Raw genomic sequence first — 21,811 nt, 5'->3', positions numbered from 1 at the left:
CATTATGTACGCAGCAGAACCATAACCCTAGAGCTAGAATTAAGATAACTGAATCTGCTAATGATGACAAGGAACTAGGTTAGACTGAATTGCCTTATGGGAAGTTAACAGTCCTTCAAAACTCATGTCAAAACAATGAGGGATGAGGGAGAATCAACCACACCTTCCTCCACCTAGAACTACAGGCAAGCAGAGTAATACCAGTTCAACCTCAATAGATGGTATATAATTTGGATAAATAAGAAGTAAAATAACCAGATTTGAAGACCACAAATGATAGCAAAGAAAGAAAGAATATATGTGTGTGTGTTGAACTCTCAATATCTTTTTGGGGCCTAAATCGATAGTTAGGCCCCAAAAAGAGTTGAACTCTCATTATCTCTTAATTGTGAGGTGTTGGTCCTTGCCAACTGACCTACCCTGTTGGGGTTATAGCAAAGACAGATTAAATCACGAGTAGCAATCTGGGAGGAGATCACAGTAAAAACATTCACAATGCACAACCGATATGCCCTCAGGCCACAATCAAAAGAATATTATTAATCTCATTTCTCTATTATAAGTTATATATTTGATCCAAAAGAAAGGTTAAAACAATGACCGAGAAGATAATTTAATCCACATATTAAGATTTGGATAATGAAAAGACCAAGATTGGCTCCCAGCTTTCTAAAGATAAGATCGACACAACATTATATAAAAACATCCACATAAATCCCAACCAACAGAATATCTTCAAGTGCTTTAACGCCTTCTATTTAAAGAACATGATGAAAGTTCATAAGCTTCCTACATGGCTATTGAAATTATTGATAACAACATATTAACATGCAAAGGGAGGCTGTGTTGTACTATCAAACTACCTAAAACTGAAATGACCCATTACAACTTTCTAGGAATTCTTAAGGATCACATCAAAGAGAAACAGGAAGAGCAACGAATTGGAGCCAAAACATTGTCAACAAAAAGGGGATTTCATTAACAAGTAATAGAGATCTTTCCAGGGAGGAACAAGAAGAAACTATATCTTCTGTAAACAATTTATCCACAACACTCAGAAAAAGCATGAGAATCAACCCCCCAAAAAGGAGAAGCAGAAAATTTGACCATAGAACGGCCATTCTGATACGATCTAACCCCTTCTCTCGACATTTTCCCCAACAACATCGTCCCAGAAGATTATAAAGACCATTCACAAAAAAGAAAACCAAATCGAGAGCAGTAATACCAAATTGCCCACCCAACGCAGCAAGAAAATGACCTCTTTCTCATGATCTCATCTCTGGTCGTTTGGGCATTCCCTCGCAATATGCCCTTTCTCACCACAATTATAACAACCCCTGCCACCAACGTAATAACTACTATCACCGCCACCGCCACCGTATCTCCCCCCACCACCACCGCCGCCGTATCTACCACCACCGCCGCCGCCGAATCTCCCACCACCACTGCCTTGAAAACAATCCCTTGCCAAGTGACCAGTTTTCCCACAAGTATAGCACGCGCCACCAACACCACCACCACCACCACCACCATAGCCTCCTCCCCCTGATCTCCCTCCTCTTCCACCACTTCGCCATCCTCCTCTTCCAAACCCACCACCGAAACTGCCATAACCGCCATCCCTGCCGTTTCCGCCGGAAAACCCACGTCCACCACCACCACCACCACCAAAACCAACACCAGAAACTTGCGAACCATTCGGTCCAGTCACATCGACAGCCTTCGTTCGTCCATCATCACCTCGTCCGATCTCAAATTCAACCTGCTCACCATCCGCAAGAGTCCTAAACCCATCTGCACGGATCGACGATTGGTGAACAAATATATCCTCACTCCCATCATCTGGAGTAATGAAGCCATATCCCTTCTGCCCACTGAACCATTTCACAACCCCCGTCGATCTCTTCTCTTGTGCCATTACTGACCACAACAGAAAAGCTTTAAACCACTAAAACTTCTTCTGCAACTCAAAATTCTAAACCCTAATCTTTCTCCTCAAAGATTATTAACAAGAAAGAAAGTGAAAGAACTCTCAAGGAATAAAGATACAGGGGAGTTTCATCTTTTCTCCTACTCCGAAGCATCAGCTGCCACTAGTCTCACTCCGAGGCTCGTAACCGTTTTGGGATTTTTTGGGCTGTTTTATTGACGTTGACGGGACTGTATGGTTATGACTTATTTGCGATTACTGAAATACCCTTTATAGTTAGCCCTTTCTTCTTGCTTCTTCAGATCAGTAAAATAGGTCAATAGTGGGATATCACATAACATATCCGACGTCAAGAGCGAGGTAGTTGGGCTGTTAGTGAGCTACTCGACGGGTATTATCGTTCTCGCCGGTTCAATAATATGCCACGTGTCTCACCTTTAGAATCAGAATAATATATGATGGGTCTCACCTAGAATTTCATATTAAAAAAAGGGTGACCGGTGGCGGAACGTACTAATTCTTGCGTTCTTATACTGTAATCATAGATTAGGTATAAAGTTGATCTCAATCGTTCATTAAGTTTCACTCAATCACAGGTTCTTGGCTCTTACGGTGAGAGCCTCGTGCTCTCTCTCTCTCTATTTCTCTTTCTGCAATCCTTCCCCTCCCATCGACCTATTTGCATCTTTCTCCCGCCCTTCTCTCTTTGTCTCTCCCCCTTCCCAACCCTAGCTCTCTACATCTCCCTCCTTACCTTCGCCATGAACCTTGCAGAAACCCCTCCTTGCCCGCTTTGTGCCTCAGCATCCCCTCCCATCCCATTTATTTGCATCTCTCCCATGCAAATCCAAGTGGTTCGTCGATTCTTTCCCATTTTAGTAAGATGGAAAGATGACATTCTATTCTTGTTTGCAATAGTTGGTAGCATCGTCGATTCGGAGTTCCTGAAACCAAATCAAACAACCAAACCGAACAGAGAAACACATTACATTTCATGGTAATGATCTAACTAGGGAAAGATTTTTTATAGATGAAAAGGAGAAAACAGGGGAAGATGTTAATTGCTATCTGTCAAACAACAAAGCAGCACCTAGTGATTGATTTGCCCCTTCTCATTAACAAGGGGGTGGCCAAATAAGAGCAGATGCACTTCGAGAGAGCCTTCAAAATAAAACAATTTATCATTTGATTGAATTTTCTAAAATTAATGTTTGTGATTCATAGATATATGCCTTGTGGCCGCTCAATAAAGGGTGAAGGAGAAGATGTCCTTGTACTCTCAATCAAACCAAAGATAACTAATGGATTGACAGTAGGATGGGGGAGGATAGGAGTCAGTAGCCATTGAAATCACTTGCATTTCATCCACCTACCTTTGCTTCAGAGCACAAGCTCAAAATATCACGTCACTTTTCTCATGAGAAATCGTCTCCTATTCGCACCATTTCTCATGAAATCAATTTGTTCTCGGTTCCCTCAAACTATGCAACTTGGCAAAGGAGGAGAAGTCTGTGCCAACTCCAATTTCCCAACTCTCTTAAATTACAAATCAAAGATCTATAGGTATAGATAGCAGAAGATATCTGCTTCCTTTTCATGTCACCGAAGAGTCATAATGCTTCCTTGATGTTCACTGTAAGAGAGAGAGAGAGAGAGAGAGAGGCGGGGAAGGGGATTGCAGGAAGTGGGCTGCCGTCTTTGGGGAAGGGGGGAGAGATGAGGTCGTAGCCGGTCTCAAGTAAATAGTTCAACGGCTATAATTGGATAAGTTAAATCAACGGTTATCAATGGAAGAACGAACTGTCAAGTTGTTTTTGCAGACGTACTGCGACCTTTTAGCCTTTAAAAAAAGGGAAACAGTTTTCTGTAAGGGAGTGTGGCCTACGCAAGCACTCCCATGTGTCTATCTCTCTCCTCCTTAAAACAAGGGGGCAGAAGTATCTTTTCACATGTAGGGGAGAGAGATAGACTCATGGGAGTGCTGGCATAGGCCACACTCCCGTACTGAAAACTTAAAAAAAAATATGAGCGAAGTGTTAGCTTTTTCCAAGAATGCATAAGAGAATGAAAAAAAATCAATCTCTGGTGGCCGCATCTACCATTTCGGACATCCAACGGTTCCAAGTTCAAGAAGAAAGAAAAAAAAAAAATTTTGGATCAACATGTGCCAACCAGTAGAGCAATCTACTGATCATTATCTTCTCAAGTTTTGTGTCCGGTACAGTTGTCCGGTTCCCCTCATAGGGGGGCAAAAATGACGATCTAACCCCCTGCCCGAACACACTATGTGGGTGGGGTCTACCCCCTCTTATTAGAGGCACTGAACAATCGTACTGGGCAGGGAACCTGAGAGGAAAAAAATTCGCAATTTACGATACTCCTAAATTTTTATCTTCTCAAGTGCGATGCACTGCCCAATGCACCACTTGAGCATCCGATGGTGCCATGAGACTGAGAGGAGAACTTTAAAGATGCACTGCCCAGTGTAGCGTCAATGTACTCTAATGCCAGTTCCTCGACAATTAATAGGTATTGATCCACGCCAATAATGCCCACCTGAAGGGGAAGAGAGAGCAATATCTGCTTGCAAGACCTCACCGCCGATCATCAGATAGAGGAGACCCTAGTACAGCAGAAGGAAATCCTTAGTTGTCTTGGTGATGATTGTAATTTAAAAGTCAAAGAATATGGGAAAATCCCAATACCACGGGTGAGGGGTTTCATGCCGACGATGGTATTCGAAGGAAGAAAATCGGATAAAAAAATTCAAATTCAAATATGAAATTACATTATATACCCCTCAATCGAAGTAAAAATACATTATATTTAGGAATAAACAAGGTCCGGTTACAAAATCTATTTGTGAGACTCTTTGACCCTTTTTAGTCCCAGATTTAAAAGACGTCTGCAAGAAATCATGGATGTCTTACAAACTTGGTGGACATACTAGCTAGGTAACTCTATTTACGAGATAGGATCACGTTGTCCGTGAACGTAGGAGAACGGCTTATATTCATTCAGATGGAATCCATTCTGTGGGATTCACATGAACTGGATTCCATCTGAATGACTGTGAACCGTTGTCGTATGCTTACGTATGTGAACATGAGCCCAATTACTATCTACGACCGATGTCTATGGACACCTTAAAAGGTCAAATTGTGGTCATTTGTCGTGATTCTCCTTTGACTATATAGAGGACTTAGTGGGACCATACAAGAATCTAATACCTTTACTTCTTTTTTTGTTTTTGGGTAAATTATACCTTTACTTCTAAGCTTTTACTTGAGATATGTTGTGGTTCATTGAACTTTAAGGGTGTTAAAGAGATCTTACTTTAACTTGCTTATCCTCCATATTTAAGGTAATTAATTCATTTGTACTGTCACATTCTTTGAGTGTTGTCCTTGTGTCTAAGGAGTGTCCTACACAAGTAGAATAATCACTAAGGTGATTCAAAATATTGATAGTAAGCCATTTAGAAAACGACTTGTAAGGTTTATATATATATTGCTACCGGATAAAGTAATTATGATATTAGATAAATCATATAGTGTGAGTATCTCTTTAAGAGTGGATGTATGTAAGGTTGGCGAACCAAAATCTTTGTATTGCACTTACTCGTTTCTTACTCATTACATTGTGTTTTAGTTGTGTGATCTCATCTTTTGAGTTAGGTTCTGCATTTACAAATCCCTTTTTTTTTGGGGGGAATGTTCTCTATGTCGGGGGTGCAGGCTGCACCCAGACACATGGGGTGGTGCAATGACCACCCTGCCCCCCTGAGTGGCAGACCAATGTGTCTGGGCGCAACCTACGCTACGGCACAGAGAACATGAACCCTTTTTTTTATAGGTTTGATCTGATTTCACTCCCCCTCCCTTATTTCCCCTTGTAACCAGATGCAGCCTAAGGGAGCCTAGCCCACACACCTGTGACAAGAGCATCTATTATCATGTGGTATATATAACAGATGAAGCCCGACCAAATTTTGTGAACGAGTACACAGTACAACCCTAGGTCTCCTGTTTACATGTTAAGTTTCAGCCTTGTTGGACTTATCCACATGGTTAGAGTAGGAGTACCATAGGCATACATGAAATTGTACATGAGATGCATAACAATAGAAGGAAAAGTATTTGATTGAATCACGCTCTAAAATTTGACATGTGGCTAATTTGGGCCATGATCTTTCTATCCAATGGTCATAATAGCCACATCATTTGTCCATTGACAACATTTTGAAGTGGACGTATAATAAATAATGTTCAATGGTATGGTTGAACTAATCAATGTCGCCACATGGTATCCATTGCTTTGTTCTCAAAGGACTAGTGAAGAATGTGAAGAAAGCAATGGACTAATCTATGCACATCATAAGCTTTTGAGGAGTTCCTTAACTATCTTCTAATAATATTGCAGAGAAGAGAAAGTGAAAGAATAAAGTAGTAGTACTTGGTGAGGAAGCAATTGGTTTTTATTTTTGTTAGGGCAGACAAAGCCCAAAGCTAACTATTGAGCCACCGACCACCCACCAAATTATAATATTCACATAATTATGCACATTAATGCTTCTAAAGGACATGATCCACGCTCATAATAATTATACATCTGATGTAAGTAGCATGATATGGAGACTTATAGGTACTTGGGCATCCTCTCCTTAACAACTAGCTTATTTTCGTCTGTACATGTCTTTCCTCTCTCTTATAAAATGACATATAGGCAAAAGATTTTGCACACGACCGTGCATGATGATGCACAATCACGCAAGACCTACTCTCTCTCTCTCTCTCTCTCTCTCTCTCTCAAAGTTATTTACCAAGCATAGTTTGATTCCAAATTTTTGAAAGACTATATATCCCAGTTGAGGTGTGTCTTGAAGAAGTTGATCTATACATTTTGGAATAATTGAAAACGTGAAGGTAGGCCCAATATCTTCTTCACAAGAAAAGGTGTTCCAAGCAACTGAAAAGTAGTCATTGTGTTTTGAGGAACACCTGAAGAAAAGAACTTATAAAAGGTAGGTCAGCAGTCTTTATGGACGGCCAGTTTGTTTGATTCACTCTCTCCTACACGTATTCTTCTTCTCCCCCCTCTTCTATAGAATCCCATTCATGCACTACTCATCATCTCTCTTCTTATATCTCAGCTCTCTCAATCTAAGTAAGAGCTACCAATAGGCAGAAGGGATATGATGGCTTTACTTCTCAGAGTACTTTTAACAGTCACATTAGTAGTGATCATTATTATGTCAGGTGCACACAGGAAACTCTTATCTCTTATTAAGCTTTTTTGTCTTGTTGATCGTTTAATTAGTTATATTTTCCAATCCAAACCTTTTGTTTACATGAGAATTGTGTTATTGGTGAAGCCTGATCTCAGTCCAAAAAGTGCTTTGGTGATTTAACGGTAAACTGTTTTGTTTTTGAAACGTGCTAGAAAGGTCAAAAAATGCATATATCAATACCATAGGCATTGACCCTTGTAGGGTTTGTCGAGATCTTCGATTAAATATATATTTCGCCCTATATTGGTTCAAGTTTGAACTAGACCGGGTGGATCTCTAGGGGCAATTTTGTACTTTCAATATTAGGATTTTCCTATACATTGTAGTCATCTCTTTGAGAGATGTGAGTGTGAGGGTTTATATTTGCTTTAGAGAAATATTGGATTCATCTATCACTCGACCGTTTATGTAGCCTTCCTTCTTGAGGGTGAACCACTTAAATCTTATCTTGTGTGTGTGTGTGATTTCTCTTTCCCTTTGCATTTCTTATGCAAAATCGCCATTTTTTTCTAACAAATTGATGTTGATGTGTTTTTACATTATATTTATCCTTTTCCCTTATCTTATTTTGGTGGGTAGGAGCAAAAATGAGTGAATCAGCAAGAGTTTTCACCATAACAAACAAATGCACAGAAACAGTTTGGCCCGGAATTTTTCCCGGTGACAACTTTGGTGGAGGTGGATTTGAATTGAAATCAGGCCAATCTCAGGTCATCACTGCCCCGGTCAATTGGTCCGGTCGGATATGGGGTCGAACCGGTTGCAAGTTCGACACAAATGGTGATGGCACTTGCCAAACTGGTAGTTGTGGTACCACCCTCAAATGTGGAGCCGGCGGCGAACCACCAGCCTCACTTGCTGAATTTACACTTGCAACGCCCGATTTTTACGATGTTAGCCTTGTCGATGGATTCAATTTACCAATAACTATTACACCGATTAATGGTACCGGAAATTGCAGCAAAGCAGGTTGTGATGGTGATTTAAGAGCCACTTGCCCTAAAGAACTCGCCGTTAAATCCGGCGGTAAAGTTGTCAGTTGCCGGAGTGCATGTGAAGCATTTAATACCGATGAATATTGTTGTAAGAATACGTTTGCGAACCCAGTGACATGCAAGCCTACTTTCTACTCCAAGAAGTTTAAGGAGGCTTGCCCTACGGCTTATAGTTATGCTTTTGATGATCCTACTAGTATTTTAACATGCTCCGCGTCTGACTACATCATCACTTTCTGTTCATCAAGGTGAGATATATATTTTCTTTCTCGTTTTATTATTTTTATCGTCCAAGAATGTAAAATCGACCTAAAATGCATTTTAAGAATGTTTACCAAAATGTTATGTCTCGTGGATGGTTCGATCATCCCAGTCAAACTGTTCTGACAGCTTTAGTATTGGAAATGTCAGAGGAGGTTAAACCAAGGTCCGACCCACTGATTTGGGGTTGAGTGGGTCGGACCAACTAGTATTAAACCATTTCCTAAGAGCTTAAGACAGGCTTAAATTCAGTCAAAGGTACTCATCTAAGATCTAAGTATTTTTAATTTTCTTTAGGATTGTCATTAAAACACTAATTACTTACTTTGTTGTGATTAATCACAGGAACCAAACGGCGTGCACATTTCATGATCATAGGCTCATCTGCAGTGGATCAAAAGGCTTAAAATCATTTGCTAGAAGATGGTGGACCATAATTTTCGCATTTATGGTGATAATTAATCTATAAAGTGTGTTTTAAGCAGATTTATTTTTTTGTGTTTTTTTTACTTTCTTTATTTCTTGAAAATACATTGTAAACAGTGTAAGGGTGTACAGAAATTGGTTTTCAATTCATTGTAGAAGATGCAAATTTGCGTAAATAAGAACATATACAGATTGGAAGAGAATAAAAGAGAGCACCAGAGTGAACTCATCTGGCCAATTTTCATTGGAACAACATTCACAACTAAATCTTGAGTTGGCTGGGAAACGTTGGTACTCACTGGGCTCAATACAGCTGAAATCCGAAGACTTAGAACTCAAAAATCAAGCGTAGCACTTCCGTCGGAGATGACTGCTATTTCTACCGGAGTAGGAGATGGTTGCAAAATGGAAAGTCATCGGCTCCCAAATCCTTGTCGTTCCAAGTAACAAGGTGGGGGTGGAGAGAGTTTATTAATAACAAATAAGCAAGGGCAAAATTGTCTTTTCAAAATAAAATTAACAGAGTTGACACTCACGGTTACAGACGTATTTTTTAAAGTTTCAAAGGTGATAGACGTAATTGTTTGAAAACACAGGGGTCGTAAATTTCTAAAAAATTTAACATTTAAATATGAAATTACATTATATACCCCTCAATCTAAGTAAAAATACATTCTATTTAGGGATAAACAAGATCCGGTTACAAAATCTGTTTACAACTTATTTAAGGATTAATGGATTAAAATCATTATCTTTGAATAGATATGCTACAATTCACTTTTGCTTAAATGTGTTATATTGGATTAAGTAGCAACCTTTTAAAGCTTAATTGGTTTAATATGGTAACACTAATTGGGATCAAGATCCTCTCCAGCGAGCCCAGTGCTTAAGGAGTGTCCAATGAACATCCATCGGTTGAGCTGGCTGGATGTGCACGGGGATGTGTGCCGGCTCACATCCAGCCAGTCCAGCCGTTGCCCGCACGCATCCAACCAACTCAACCGTTGGATGCTCGCTGGAGAAGAGCCCGATCCCACTTGTTGAAGGAGAGCTTCATAAGTTTCTACCATAATTATGTGATTGTCATCACCAAAAAGAGGGAGAATGTTAACATAAGAGCGTCTATATATTCTTTCTTAGGTTTTGGTGATGAAACTCAGAATGAGATGATGGTTTATGAGATTACTAACATGTGTGTGGTTATGAAAGATCAATAAAATCCCAAATACACAAGTGGTCTATCATGCATCAAAGAGGAATTCAGTTCATCAATGCAAGACATTTTATAAAGAAAGAGAAAAGTGATACAGCAGCTAGAGGAACACAATTAGAAAGTTTCAGCAATTCCCAAATCCATCAACGGTTGAAGACTTCAATACCGAGAAGTATCATAATGAATTTTTTTATTTTTTTTTAGGAATGAATGCAAGCTTCATAAAGATACTCTCTCTCTCTCTCTCTCTCTCTCTCTCTCTTATTTAAGTCACTTAAACCCTAATGGAATAAACCCCCATGAAAGGAAGCTGTGAAAAAGAGTCATTAATGTGATTCTTGGAGTTCAGTGACTCTATTCAAGATAGGATCACGTTCACGTATGAGAACGGCTCACATCCGTTCGGATGGAATCCACTTTGTGGGATCCACATGGAGTGGATTTCATGTGAATGATTGTGAGCTGTTCGGATCTTTATTGCCTACGGTTGCCTACCTGGTACGGTTTCTATAGTTCCCTGACAAGGGAAGTGAAATAACCATTCCACTCCTGATCGAACACTCTGTCCAGGTGGGGTCTACCCCCCTCTTATTAGACGCACTAAGGAACCATACTGGGCAAGGAATCGTAGGTGATAATTTTCCTGAGCCATTCTCGTACGCTTACGTACGTGAACATGAGCCCAACTCCTATTTACGACCATTGAAGCCCAACTAACGATCGAGGTACATCGACGGACGACTATGGATGGCTTAAAAGGTCAAATTTTGGTCATTTGTCGTGATTCTCCTTTGGCTACATAGAGCCATAGAGGTGTAAATGAATAGCCGAAATCCGTTTTCGTATCCGTATCTGTATCTGTTTAGCACTATCCGAATCCGTCCAAAAGCTAAACGGATGCAGATACGGATAGGCTATAGCTATCTGAAAAGCTATATTTACATGTAAACGGATAAAATATTCGATCCATATCAGTGTTCGTATCCGTTTAGCACTATCCGAATCCGTCTGAAAGCTAATCGGATACGAATGTGGATATAGCACTATCCAAGCCGAATCCGATCCATTTACATCCCTACATAGAGGGACTTAGTGGGACCTTTTAAATTATGATACAAGAATCTAATACCAATCTAATACCTTTACATATAAGCTTTAACTTGAGATATGTTGTGGTGCATTGAACTTTAAGGGTCTTAAAGAGATCTTACTTTACCTTGCTTAAAGAGATCCTCCATATTTAAATTTAAAGTAATTCATTTGTACTTTCACATTCTTTGAGTGTTGTCCTTGTGTGTAAGGAGTGTCCTACACAAGTAGAATCGCTAAAGTGATTGAAAAAGATTGATAGTAAGCCATTTGAAAAACTACTTGTAAGGTTTATATATTGCTACCGGATAAAGTAATTATGATATTAGATAAATCTTTGTTATGTACAATAATTTTACATCGGTCCCGTAAGGGCTTGAATGTGTAAGGGCCTGAATGTGGGCACATATTATATTAGGTTTTTTTCTCCTTGTAGACCGGTTTATGAGGGTAAGTTCTTTCAATCGTAACATTGGTGCTTTTATTGACCCATCTTTTGCCGTTGACTACTTGAGAGGGACGACCTGGTGCCAGAGTACGAGCCGCTAGAAAAGGGCTACCTGTCGTCGGGCAGAATCTTAGAGCAGGATGAAGCCGCTTAGAAAGCAGCAAGGGTGGGGTAATGTTATGTACAATAGTCCCACATCAATCCCATAAGGACTTGGATGTGAGTATATATTATATTGGGTTTCCTCCCCTTGTAGACCGGTTTATGAGGGTGAGTTCTTCCAATCGTAACAATCTTTTATTCTTTGGTAATAATCGTGACAATTTTATAGTGTGAGTAACTCCTTAGGAGTTATTACCAGAAAAAAAAAGTATCTTCTTAGGAGTGGACGTTTATAAGGTTGCCGAACCACTATACATCTTTGTGTTGCACTTACTCTTTTCTCACCCACCTAATTATAACATTTACATAATTATGCACATTAATGTTTCTAAAGGTTAATAGATAAGATGTGACAAGAAACAAGAAATGACCGCCCCTCCCTACAAAATGAAAAATCCCCCGACCGATGCCTCTTCATATCCCTGCATTAGCCCCCTGTGGTAGTGCAGAGGGCACGCGACCAGGTATTTTTCTTCTTCTCATATATATTTTCTTTTTGATACCTTTCAATGTGTTAAATAATTTTTCAACTATACTTTTTTGCTCTTTTGGTATGACATACAAAATTTTCAATGAAGGTAATACGGTCATTTCACATGCATACTATGACATAATAATATGTCATTTTCCATTTATTTTTTAAAATTCTTTTATACCCCTACCTTAAAAACCTTTTGAGAATAAGACAAAGGACAATTAAATGAAGGTATTAAGTTCGATGCGGAAGGTGAAAGTAACAATGAGACCGGATCATGGCCTTGTACAAGTACCGTCCAGGGTCACTTACATGGAATCCACTTCTCATGTGGGTCCCATAGTGGATTCCATGTGACTGGTCCTAAAGGGCCTTGGACGGTACTTGTACAAGAACATATCCGCGCCTGGTTATAATTCTACATCGGATGTAATTAGCATGGATTCAGATCCTCTATGGTGTGCTGCCCGTAGCGGCCTGAGCGGATACCCCTGCTCAAATGCCTTGCCCGAGCGGGAGTAAGGTGGTCATTGCACGCGCGGCCCAGTCTACGCCTCATAAGCTGCTACGGGCAGCTACACCGTAGACGATCTGAATTGAGGTAGCATAATATGGAGACTTATAGGTACTTGAGCACCCTCTCCTTAACAGCTAACTCGCCTTTAGCCTTCTTCTATATATGTCTTTCCTCTCTCTGATTCCAAATTTTTGAAAGACTATGTATCCCACTTGAGGTGTGTGTTGAAGAAGTTGATCTATCCATTTTGGAATAATTGAAGACATGAAGGTAGGCCCAATATCTTCTTCACAAGAAGAGGTGGGTCCAAGCAAGTGAAAGCTATGTGTTTTGAGGAACACCTGAAGAAAAGAACTTACAAAAGGTAACTCAGCAGTCTTTATGGACGGCCAGTTTGTTTGATTCACTCTCTCCCACACGTATTCTTCTTCTCCCCCTCTTCTATATAATCCCATTCATGCACTACTCATCGATCTCTTCTTCTTATATCTCAGCTCTCTCAAACCAAGTAAGAGCTACCAAGAGGCAGAAAGGATATGATGGCTTTAGTTCTCAGAGTACTTTTAACAGTCACATTAGTAGTGATCATTATTATGTCAGGTGCACACAGGAGACTCTTTTCTTTTAAGCTTTTTTGTCTTGTTGATCGTTTAGTTATATTTTCCAATCCAAACCTTTTGTACGTCTAGATGAGAATTGTGTTATTGTGGAAGCCTGATCTCAGGGGGGCAGAAAGTGTTTTAGGGTTTGTCGAGATTTTCGATTAAATATGTATTTTGCCTTTTGTTGGTTCAGGTCTGAACCAGATCGGGTGAATCTTTAGGGGCAATTTTGTACTTTTTATGTTATGATTTTTCTATATATTGTAGTGATCTCTTTGAGAGATGTGAGCATGAGGGTTTATATTTACTTCACAAAAATAGTGAATTCATCTATCGCTCGACTGTGGATGTAGCCTTCCTTTTTGGAAGTGAACCACTTAAATGTTATCTTGTGTGTGTGTGTGTGTGTGATTTCTCTATCCATTTGCACTTCTTCTGCAAAATCGTCATTCTACTGCATTATTTTTTCTAACAAATTGATGTATTCTAACCTTATATTTATCCTTTTCCCTCATCTTATTTTGATGGATAGGAGCAAAAATAAGTGAATCAACAAGAGTTTTCACCATAATAAACAAATGCAAAGAAACAATTTGGCCCGGAATTATACCTGGTGAGCACTTTGATGGAGGTGGATTTGAATTAACATCAGGCCAATCTAGTGTTTTCAATGTCCCGGTCAGTTGGTCCGGTCGGTTATGGGGTCGAACCGGTTGCAATTTTGACAAAAATGGTAATGGTACTTGCCAAACTGGTAGCTGTGGGATCACCCTCAAATGCGGAGTTAACGGAGAAACACCAGCCTCACTTGCTGAATTTACACTTGCAAAGCCCGATTTTTACGATGTTAGCCTTGTCGATGGATTCAATTTACCAATAACTATTACACCTATTAATGGTACCGGAAATTGCAGCAAAGCAGGTTGTAATGGTGACTTAAGAACCACTTGCCCGAAAGAACTCGCCGTTAAATCGGACGGTAAAGTTATCAGTTGCCGGAGTGCTTGTGATGCATTTAATACAGATGAATATTGTTGTAAGAATACGTTTGCGAACCCAGTGACTTGCAAGCCTACTTTCTACTCCAAGAAGTTTAAGGAGGCTTGCCCTACGGCTTATAGTTATGCTTTTGATGATCCTTCTAGTCTTTTTACATGCTCGGCGTCTGACTATGTCATCACTTTCTGTTCATCAAGGTGAGATATATATACATTTTCGTTACCATTTTTATCATTCAAGAATGCAAAATCGACTTAAAAGACTAGAATGTATTTCAAGAATGTATACCAAACGCAGCATAAGGTTCTCGTAACAATGTCGTAAAACTAGTCTAAAATAAATCATGGACTGTTACAAGGGACCAAAGTGTCATGTCTGGTAGATGGTTCGACCATCCCAGTCAAACTGGTCTGACAGCTTTAGTATTGGAAATGTCAAGAGGGGGTTAAACCAGGGTTCGACCACTGATTTGGGGTTGGACCAACCAGTATTAATTAAACCATTCCCTAAGAGCTTAATAAGACAAGCTTAAATTCAGTCAAAGGTACTCATCTAAGATCTACGTATTTTTAATTTTCTTTAGGATTGTCATTAAAACACTAATTACTTACTTTGTTGTAATTAATCACAGGAACCAAAAGGTGTGCACATTTCATGATCATAAGCTCATCTGCAGTGGATCAAAAGGCTTAAAATCATTTGCTAGAAGATGGTGGGCCATAATTTTCTCATTTTTTGTGATAATTAATCTATAGATTATGTTTTAAGCAGATTTAATTTTTGTGCTTTTTTTTCTTCCTTGAAAATACATTGTAAACATTGTAAGGGTGTACAGAAATTGTTTTTCAATCCTTCCATTATTTATTTCACTTAAAATAAATAAAAAAATTCTATACTTTGTGCTGTGCGAAGAAATCTGCTGGAGAGAGATTCTCCAAGAACACAACTGTCAAATTAATTCAGAGCTAGAAGAAATTGAGAAAACTAGAGTTGGCACTGCGAAGCAATAGAGTATCTTTATTGATTATTGAACTTAGGTTACATGAGCGTCGAGGCTCCTTATTTATAGTGTTTGGGGTAGGGATCTGAGACAATCTTACCCTTTTCGGTATGTCCTTTTATGGGAGCATGGATTTTGGAAACTCCCACTCTAACTACCATCTCCCTTAGATCTCGGGATCTGATGATTCTTGGAGCACGTGGGACTCCTACTTGGTTACACAATTGCCTTAGTGGGCCCGCCTCCATAACCGTCGTAAGCCTGGTTTCTTCTCAGGCACATTTCTGAACCAATTTTGCTTGCGGTCCAAGGTAGACCACGTGTAGGGTTGAGATTTGTGCACAGAATGTAGTGTATCACTTTGCATTTATGGCTCAGCCCGATGGGGGTGGTTGTTCAAAATTATTTACAACATCGGAGAAGGGAATGAGGTTACCTAGAGGTTCACAAGTACAAACCCTCCACGCAATTTTAGTCCTTCTGTGATCGATTCTTTTTACTACTGTTTGTTTCTGTCAACATTGGCCACAATTTATAGACTTGGATTTTCACAAGATATTAATCTTTACCAAGCACATTCACTCAAGGGATAAGGAGGAGCTCTAATGGTAGTTCTCTAAGGAAAGAGAAGGAGACTGAATTGAATTTTGCAATTACTCAATTGCTATTGGAAAGACCAATACATCTCATACAATCTTACCAATTAATTACTTTCTAAAACCCTTTTAGAATAATATGTGATTTGGCTTTTTCTAATTGGAGCCATCACAGGATCTCCCAAATCATACCCTTTTTGTATAAAATACAATAAAGACATGATTTAGTTTTCATCAGCAAAGATAACTCAAAAAGTAGATAAAAGATTCTCTACCACATCATCTCCTAAATCTTGATGTGAGATCTCATATTTTATCAAGATCCTCATCTAATGGATATATCTCAAAAGATTATGGCCAATAATAAACATGCTACATACATGGGTTGAACCGACAGGAAAGGATTATCCCATTGGAATTCCTCCCAGCTTGTCACATGTCAAGTTAATATACATTCCTTTTTTTTTTGTAAGAGGTTAATAGACATTTCTTAATGTGCTATTTATAAACACGTACATAGCTGTACATGTGTAACCAAAATTTTCTAATTTGAGTGGATTATTAAGCATCAATCCCCTCTAGTGCAATATCGTATTATAGATTATAGGACATGTATGTATTGTCATAACCCCAGTCTATAAGAAAATCTTTTCTAAAGCTTCTGTAATTCCAATTGGACCAATAAAAAAATCCCAAAACTGTTTGTGAAAAATAATTAATAATAAATAAACACTTTCCTAGAATTTTGTTATTGTTGTGGGGACTCATCATCTAGATAAAGGTTTAGGATTCATAAATGTCTCTCCTTTATGGAAGAGAAGACTCAAATGGAGAAGGCTTTGGTCTGGTTCAAAATTCTAAGAAGTGTCAGGTTATGTGCTGAGAGGTTTTATGCACCAATCCCCGCCGGACCAAAGCTGGTTTTCCTAGATCATAAATGTTCCTACAAATGAACATATTAATTAAGATGGGGCATACAACTATAATACTGAATGGAAAATATAGTTTGATGGAAATCCAAAAATGTTGTTAGTGCCTCGATCAGAGGCCTACAACGAAAGATTCTAATTTTAGGGCCCTCATTGGCCGGAGAGAATCCACTGGAGATATGGAATATTGAAGGTCAAAATAACCTATTGGAAAAGATTATGTTTCGAGTGCTAGGATCAGTCGATAGAATCCGTAGACATTTTATGCAGTTAAAACTTGTTTAAATTCATTTAAAACCTTTATTAGGGATTTTGAAATCATATGGAGTAATATTGACGGTATGGCAAAATTTTTAGGATAAATTACACGTCACCCTTGGTTTTCAAACGAAACTCAGATCACCCCCTGATTTTTGAAAAAACTCAAATAACCCCCTAATTTAGACCCCAATATGATAAATTAGTCCCTACCATTAGTTTTATGCTGTTAAGTGATAATGTCAGTCAGTTAAATAAATTTAAATCCCTAAACTACTTGACCAATGTTGAAGATGAAGAAAGGGTAGTATTGTGACTTTAATTTCTAATGTTTTAGTATAAGGGTAAAATAGTCATTTCACACCAATAATTAACACATCTCGGTGCATGCCTAGGGATGTGTGCAGCACAGCCCAACGGCTGGATGCTCTCTAGGCATGTTGTGATGCTGGGCTCCCTGGAAAGGAGCTCAATCCAAATTCTAAATACCATAAAGTTAAATAAAAAGGGGATAAATGATTTGTATGATCAAATGCAATCCAATAGGGGGTGAATTGGGTTCTTATAAATTTAAACTTGAAATAACCAATACTCTTCCTGTTTTTTTTAGCAAATACCGAGTCATAATCACACAATGACAAACACATGTAAAGATATAAGAAATAAACACATTGAGTGCCATGAAAGATCTTACCAAATACTTGTAATTAAGGATGTTAAACTATTCGGTTTCGATGTAAATGGTTTAATTTGATTCGGTTCAAGATTTTGTAGGTAACACTAAAAGTTTATTAATCGGTTTTGATTTCTTAGTTTTATATGATTTTGGTCATGGTTTCGGGTATTTGGTTCATAAACGAGTTTACTTTTTTATTTTTTGGATAAATAAAACTTTTACTGAAAACCACTAGGGTAACAAGCAGAACGAGAATCATACAAAACCAAGGAGAAAGAAAGCAAGGGGAAGAGTTTACTTGTTTTTAAGCAAAGTTATACGGTTTTGGTCTTTGAAGCTGTAAAGATAAAAGCTTGTGTCTTATTTCAAATGCAGGCTGGTACTGGAAGTGCAGGGATTTAACTCTGTACCTTGCTCTTATAGGAGAAACATAAGGCACAATGCTGATTAGATCGACGGACAACCTCACACAGGCAGGGCGTGGATCCTACCTGGGCAGGGTGGTCGGGGAGTGGGTATGGTGGTCATTCGCCCCTGCCTATGTGCTGTTGCACACTGGCCGCATGGGCAGGCGGCAGTAGAGGACCCAAATTGCCCTCACCCTGCTGCATTGCCCCACGTGCGGATCTGGCTCTCCTCCAACTGTGGCGAGGGCTGGAGGGTCCAGCCCAACAAAAATAGGGGGGCCCCACTTGAGTCCCACCTGTGAAATGACCAAAACCCCCTTTGTTTTACTGGGTTGGACCATCCAACTCCTGCCACAACTGGAGGAAAACCAAATTGCCCGTGTGCGGGCCCGCGTAGGGTATAGTGTTTGGACCGACTATGTTGGTTACTGCCTGATTGATACAGTATCGGTGAAATAGGGGGAGGCAACATGCCGAATTTTTATCCTCTCAATTACACTGCCCGTACTTGACATCAAGTACATCTAATAGAGGGAGGTGGACCCCACCTCAGGCAATGTGTTCGGGCAGCTGTAGGATAGTCATTTCTGCCTCCTCTGTTAGTTGTACTTGACGTTAAGTACGGGCAGTGTAATTGAGAGGATAAAATCCCCCCCCCCCCCCTCCCCAAGAACATATTCTTGACCCACTGGGGAAAGGAGAAAAGTAATGTGCTGAAGAACATATTCTTGACCCAATTTAGAGATTAGGAGATCCGATAAACCCATTACTTTAGGGAACATCAACAATAAGGGCCTGATTTGGACCTGGGTGAGAGAATCCATTTGGACAAAATCTTTTTCCTCCTTAATCAACCACCCATTGGAGGGAGCTTCAGTGGATCCAATGGCGGTCCAAAGACTACTCCTGCAATCCAGGACGACAAATCCTCCGTTTGGAAAGGAAGAATACACAGCTGGTTTCCACGAAGTCCTCTCCAACAAGTGCATTACCCAGGGAGTGCCTAGTCAACATTCAATGATTGGGCTGGCTGTTTACACACCAGAGAAAGTGAAACACACACGCACAAGATAAGATATACGTGGTTCATCCCCAAAAAGGAAGGTTATGTTCATGGTCGAACGATAGTATGAATCCACTAATGTGTGAAGCAATATACAAAACCCTGACTTCTATCTCTCAAAGAAATAACAACATTAATTATATAAGAAAACCCTGACCCTAGAAAATACAAAATTGTCCCCGATAAACCACCCGATTCGTACCTAAATCAAAATAGTTGAAAAATACATATCAAATCGAAGTTCTCAACAAGCTCTACAAGAATCATTGCCTATATAGTGCTGCTCTATGCACTTTTTGACTATTCTAACACGTTTTAAAAGCGAAATGGCCTGCTGAAGAATCACCACAACACTTTTTAGACTATGATCAAGCTTCACCAATGACACGGAAAGGATGCAGTTACACATCCCGATGCACAGGCAGTCAGCCCAGACATTAGATGCCTCATTGGGGACTCATTGGGCGTCCAATGAGCCGGATCTGATCGGGTTCTATTCATTAAATCACAATTGGTCGTACATATCTCAAGTTGTTCTATTGCCACATGGCACTTGATCTTCAAAAGAAAAGTGGGTCCAAGCTAGTGAAAAGTAGGCACTGTGTTTTAAGGAATGGATGAAGAAAAGAAAAAGCAGGAAAGAGGCAGAAGGGATTTGATTCACCCTCTCCCACACGTATTCTCCGTCTCCCCTCTTCTTTATATCCATTCAAGCACTCTCCATCTCTTCTTGAGACTCTCAGCTCTCAACCTAAGTAAGAGCGAGCTAGCAATTAGAGGCAGAAGGGATTAAGATGGCTTTACTTCTGAGATTACTTTTAATAATCACATCATTAGTGATTATGATTACTACATCAGGTTTAGTATGCATAAATGACACTCTTTTCTCTTATTAATCCTCTGTTCTAACAATTACTTGTCTCTTTCCAAATCTTATTTAGTGTTTCTTTATAATTTTTTGGTGAATAGGAGCAAAAATGACTGATTCATCAAGAGTTTTCACCATAATAAACAATTGCACAGAAACAATTTGGCCCGGAATTTTTCCTGGTGAGAACTTCGGTGGAGGTGGATTTGAATTAAAATCAGGCCAATCTATTGTTTTCACCGCCCCGGTTGGATGGTCTGGTCGGATATGGGGTCGAACCAATTGCAATTTCGACGAAAATGGTAATGGTACTTGCCAAACTGGTAGCTGTGGTACCACCCTCAAGTGTAAAGCCCCAGGCAAACCACCAGCCTCACTTGCTGAATTTACACTTGCATTGCCCGATTTTTACGATGTTAGCCTTGCCGATGGATTCAATTTACCAGTAACTGTTACACCGATTAATGGTACGGGGAACTGCAGCATTGCATACGATGATCCTAGCAGTACTATTTTTACGTGCTCGGCGTCAAACTACATCATCACTTACTGTTCATCAAGGTGAGAGATTAATAAGCTTCAGTAACAAAGTTATGTTAGTTTTTAGTTTTACCAATCGAGATTATTTAGACTGTGTTCGTTATGCATTCTTAGAATAGATTCTAGGTCTAGAACGCATTCTGAAGCCTGGTTTTTTTCTATTCTCTTGCTTCAGAATGCTCTCTAGACCTAAAATCTATTCCAAGAATGCATACCAAACATAACCTAAAGTTTTCAGTGACAATATTATAAAACCAGTCTAAAATAAATCATGGACTGTCAGAAGGAACCAAGTATTATGTTTGGTTGATGGTTCGACCATCCAGGTCAAACCATTGAACCAGGGTCTGATCCACTGATTTGGGGTTGGACCAACCAGTATTAAACCATTACCTAGGATGAGCTTAAGACAGGCTTAAGTACTTTAGTTAAAGATAATTAATTCATCTAAGATTTTGATTATTTTTAATTTGCATTAGGATTGTAACTAAAACCCTAATTATTTTGTTGTAATTAATCACAGGAAGCAATTACCAGAACAAAAAATATCACAGGAAACACTTACCACTACTTACATTCACAAGAAGAAAAAGGTATGCAAGTGTCAGAATAGTAATCTCATCTGCACTAAGAAGCACTTATCAGAAGATTCAGAACAAAAAATATCACAGGAAGGGATTACCACTTACAATCACAAGAAGAAAAAGGTTTGCAAGTGTTATGGTAATAATCTCATCTGCAGTGGTAAATCAGAAGGTTCTAAATCATTTGCTGGAAGATGGTGGACCATAATTTTCTCATTTATGGTGATAATTAATCTGTAGATTGCATTTTAAGCAGATTTATTTATTTATTGTGTCTTTTTCTTTCTTTTCTTGAAAATTAATAGTGAAGATTGTAAGGGTGTGCAGAAAATTGTTTTTTAATCCTTGGATAATTTATTTCACTTATAATAAAAGTACTAATTTTTTTTTTTTTTTTTTTTTGGGTTGAAATAAAAGTTCTATCTTTTATAGAATATTTGTATTAATTTATGGCTATAGGGCATGTGTGTATTGTCATAA

The 21,811-nt window shown here is 39.1% G+C and overlaps 4 protein-coding genes across 4 annotated transcripts; 3 read left to right on the top strand and 1 right to left on the bottom strand.

The window, feature by feature from the left end:
- Positions 1-959: 959 nt before the first annotated feature.
- On the bottom strand, positions 960-19,184 carry LOC122657093 (glycine-rich protein 2-like). Its single transcript, XM_043851862.1, has 2 exons — positions 19,178-19,184; positions 960-1,941 (listed from the first exon to the last, which is right to left on the bottom strand). Exon 2 carries the CDS (start codon positions 1,919-1,921, stop codon positions 1,277-1,279), a length of 645 nt encoding a protein of 214 aa, XP_043707797.1. The 5' UTR covers positions 1,922-1,941; positions 19,178-19,184; the 3' UTR covers positions 960-1,276.
- On the top strand, positions 7,108-8,984 carry LOC122657092 (pathogenesis-related thaumatin-like protein 3.5). The gene is made up of 3 exons (XM_043851860.1): positions 7,108-7,191; positions 7,803-8,466; positions 8,825-8,984. The coding sequence occupies exons 1-3, from the start codon at positions 7,128-7,130 to the stop codon at positions 8,946-8,948; spliced, it is 852 nt and encodes a 283-aa protein (XP_043707795.1). The 5' UTR covers positions 7,108-7,127; the 3' UTR covers positions 8,949-8,984.
- LOC122657091 (pathogenesis-related thaumatin-like protein 3.5) lies at positions 13,326-15,204 on the top strand. Its single transcript, XM_043851859.1, has 3 exons — positions 13,326-13,409; positions 13,944-14,607; positions 15,042-15,204. The coding sequence occupies exons 1-3, from the start codon at positions 13,346-13,348 to the stop codon at positions 15,163-15,165; spliced, it is 852 nt and encodes a 283-aa protein (XP_043707794.1). The 5' UTR covers positions 13,326-13,345; the 3' UTR covers positions 15,166-15,204.
- Positions 19,185-20,133: 949 nt separating the features above from the next.
- LOC122654950 (pathogenesis-related protein 1C-like) lies at positions 20,134-21,571 on the top strand. The gene is made up of 3 exons (XM_043849204.1): positions 20,134-20,197; positions 20,309-20,768; positions 21,271-21,571. The coding sequence occupies exons 1-3, from the start codon at positions 20,134-20,136 to the stop codon at positions 21,569-21,571; spliced, it is 825 nt and encodes a 274-aa protein (XP_043705139.1).
- The last annotated feature ends 240 nt before the right edge of the window (positions 21,572-21,811 follow it).

The sequence above is a fragment of the Telopea speciosissima genome, chromosome 3, assembly GCF_018873765.1.
Source record: "Telopea speciosissima isolate NSW1024214 ecotype Mountain lineage chromosome 3, Tspe_v1, whole genome shotgun sequence".
Taxonomy (NCBI): domain Eukaryota; kingdom Viridiplantae; phylum Streptophyta; class Magnoliopsida; order Proteales; family Proteaceae; genus Telopea; species Telopea speciosissima.
This window is presented reverse-complemented; position numbering and strand designations above follow the sequence as displayed.

Coding starts and splice junctions, on each gene's coding strand:
- LOC122657093 (XM_043851862.1), bottom strand. CDS start 1,921: ATGGCACAAGAGAAGAGATCGACGGGGGTTGTGAAATGGTTCAGTGGG.
- LOC122657092 (XM_043851860.1), top strand. CDS start 7,128: ATGATGGCTTTACTTCTCAGAGTACTTTTAACAGTCACATTAGTAGTG. Junction 7,192..7,802: donor AGTGATCATTATTATGTCAG/GTGCACACAGGA, acceptor TTTGGTGGGTAG/GAGCAAAAATGAGTGAATCA. Junction 8,467..8,824: donor ATCACTTTCTGTTCATCAAG/GTGAGATATATA, acceptor GATTAATCACAG/GAACCAAACGGCGTGCACAT.
- LOC122657091 (XM_043851859.1), top strand. CDS start 13,346: ATGATGGCTTTAGTTCTCAGAGTACTTTTAACAGTCACATTAGTAGTG. Junction 13,410..13,943: donor AGTGATCATTATTATGTCAG/GTGCACACAGGA, acceptor TTTGATGGATAG/GAGCAAAAATAAGTGAATCA. Junction 14,608..15,041: donor ATCACTTTCTGTTCATCAAG/GTGAGATATATA, acceptor AATTAATCACAG/GAACCAAAAGGTGTGCACAT.
- LOC122654950 (XM_043849204.1), top strand. CDS start 20,134: ATGGCTTTACTTCTGAGATTACTTTTAATAATCACATCATTAGTGATT. Junction 20,198..20,308: donor GATTATGATTACTACATCAG/GTTTAGTATGCA, acceptor TTTGGTGAATAG/GAGCAAAAATGACTGATTCA. Junction 20,769..21,270: donor ATCACTTACTGTTCATCAAG/GTGAGAGATTAA, acceptor AATTAATCACAG/GAAGCAATTACCAGAACAAA.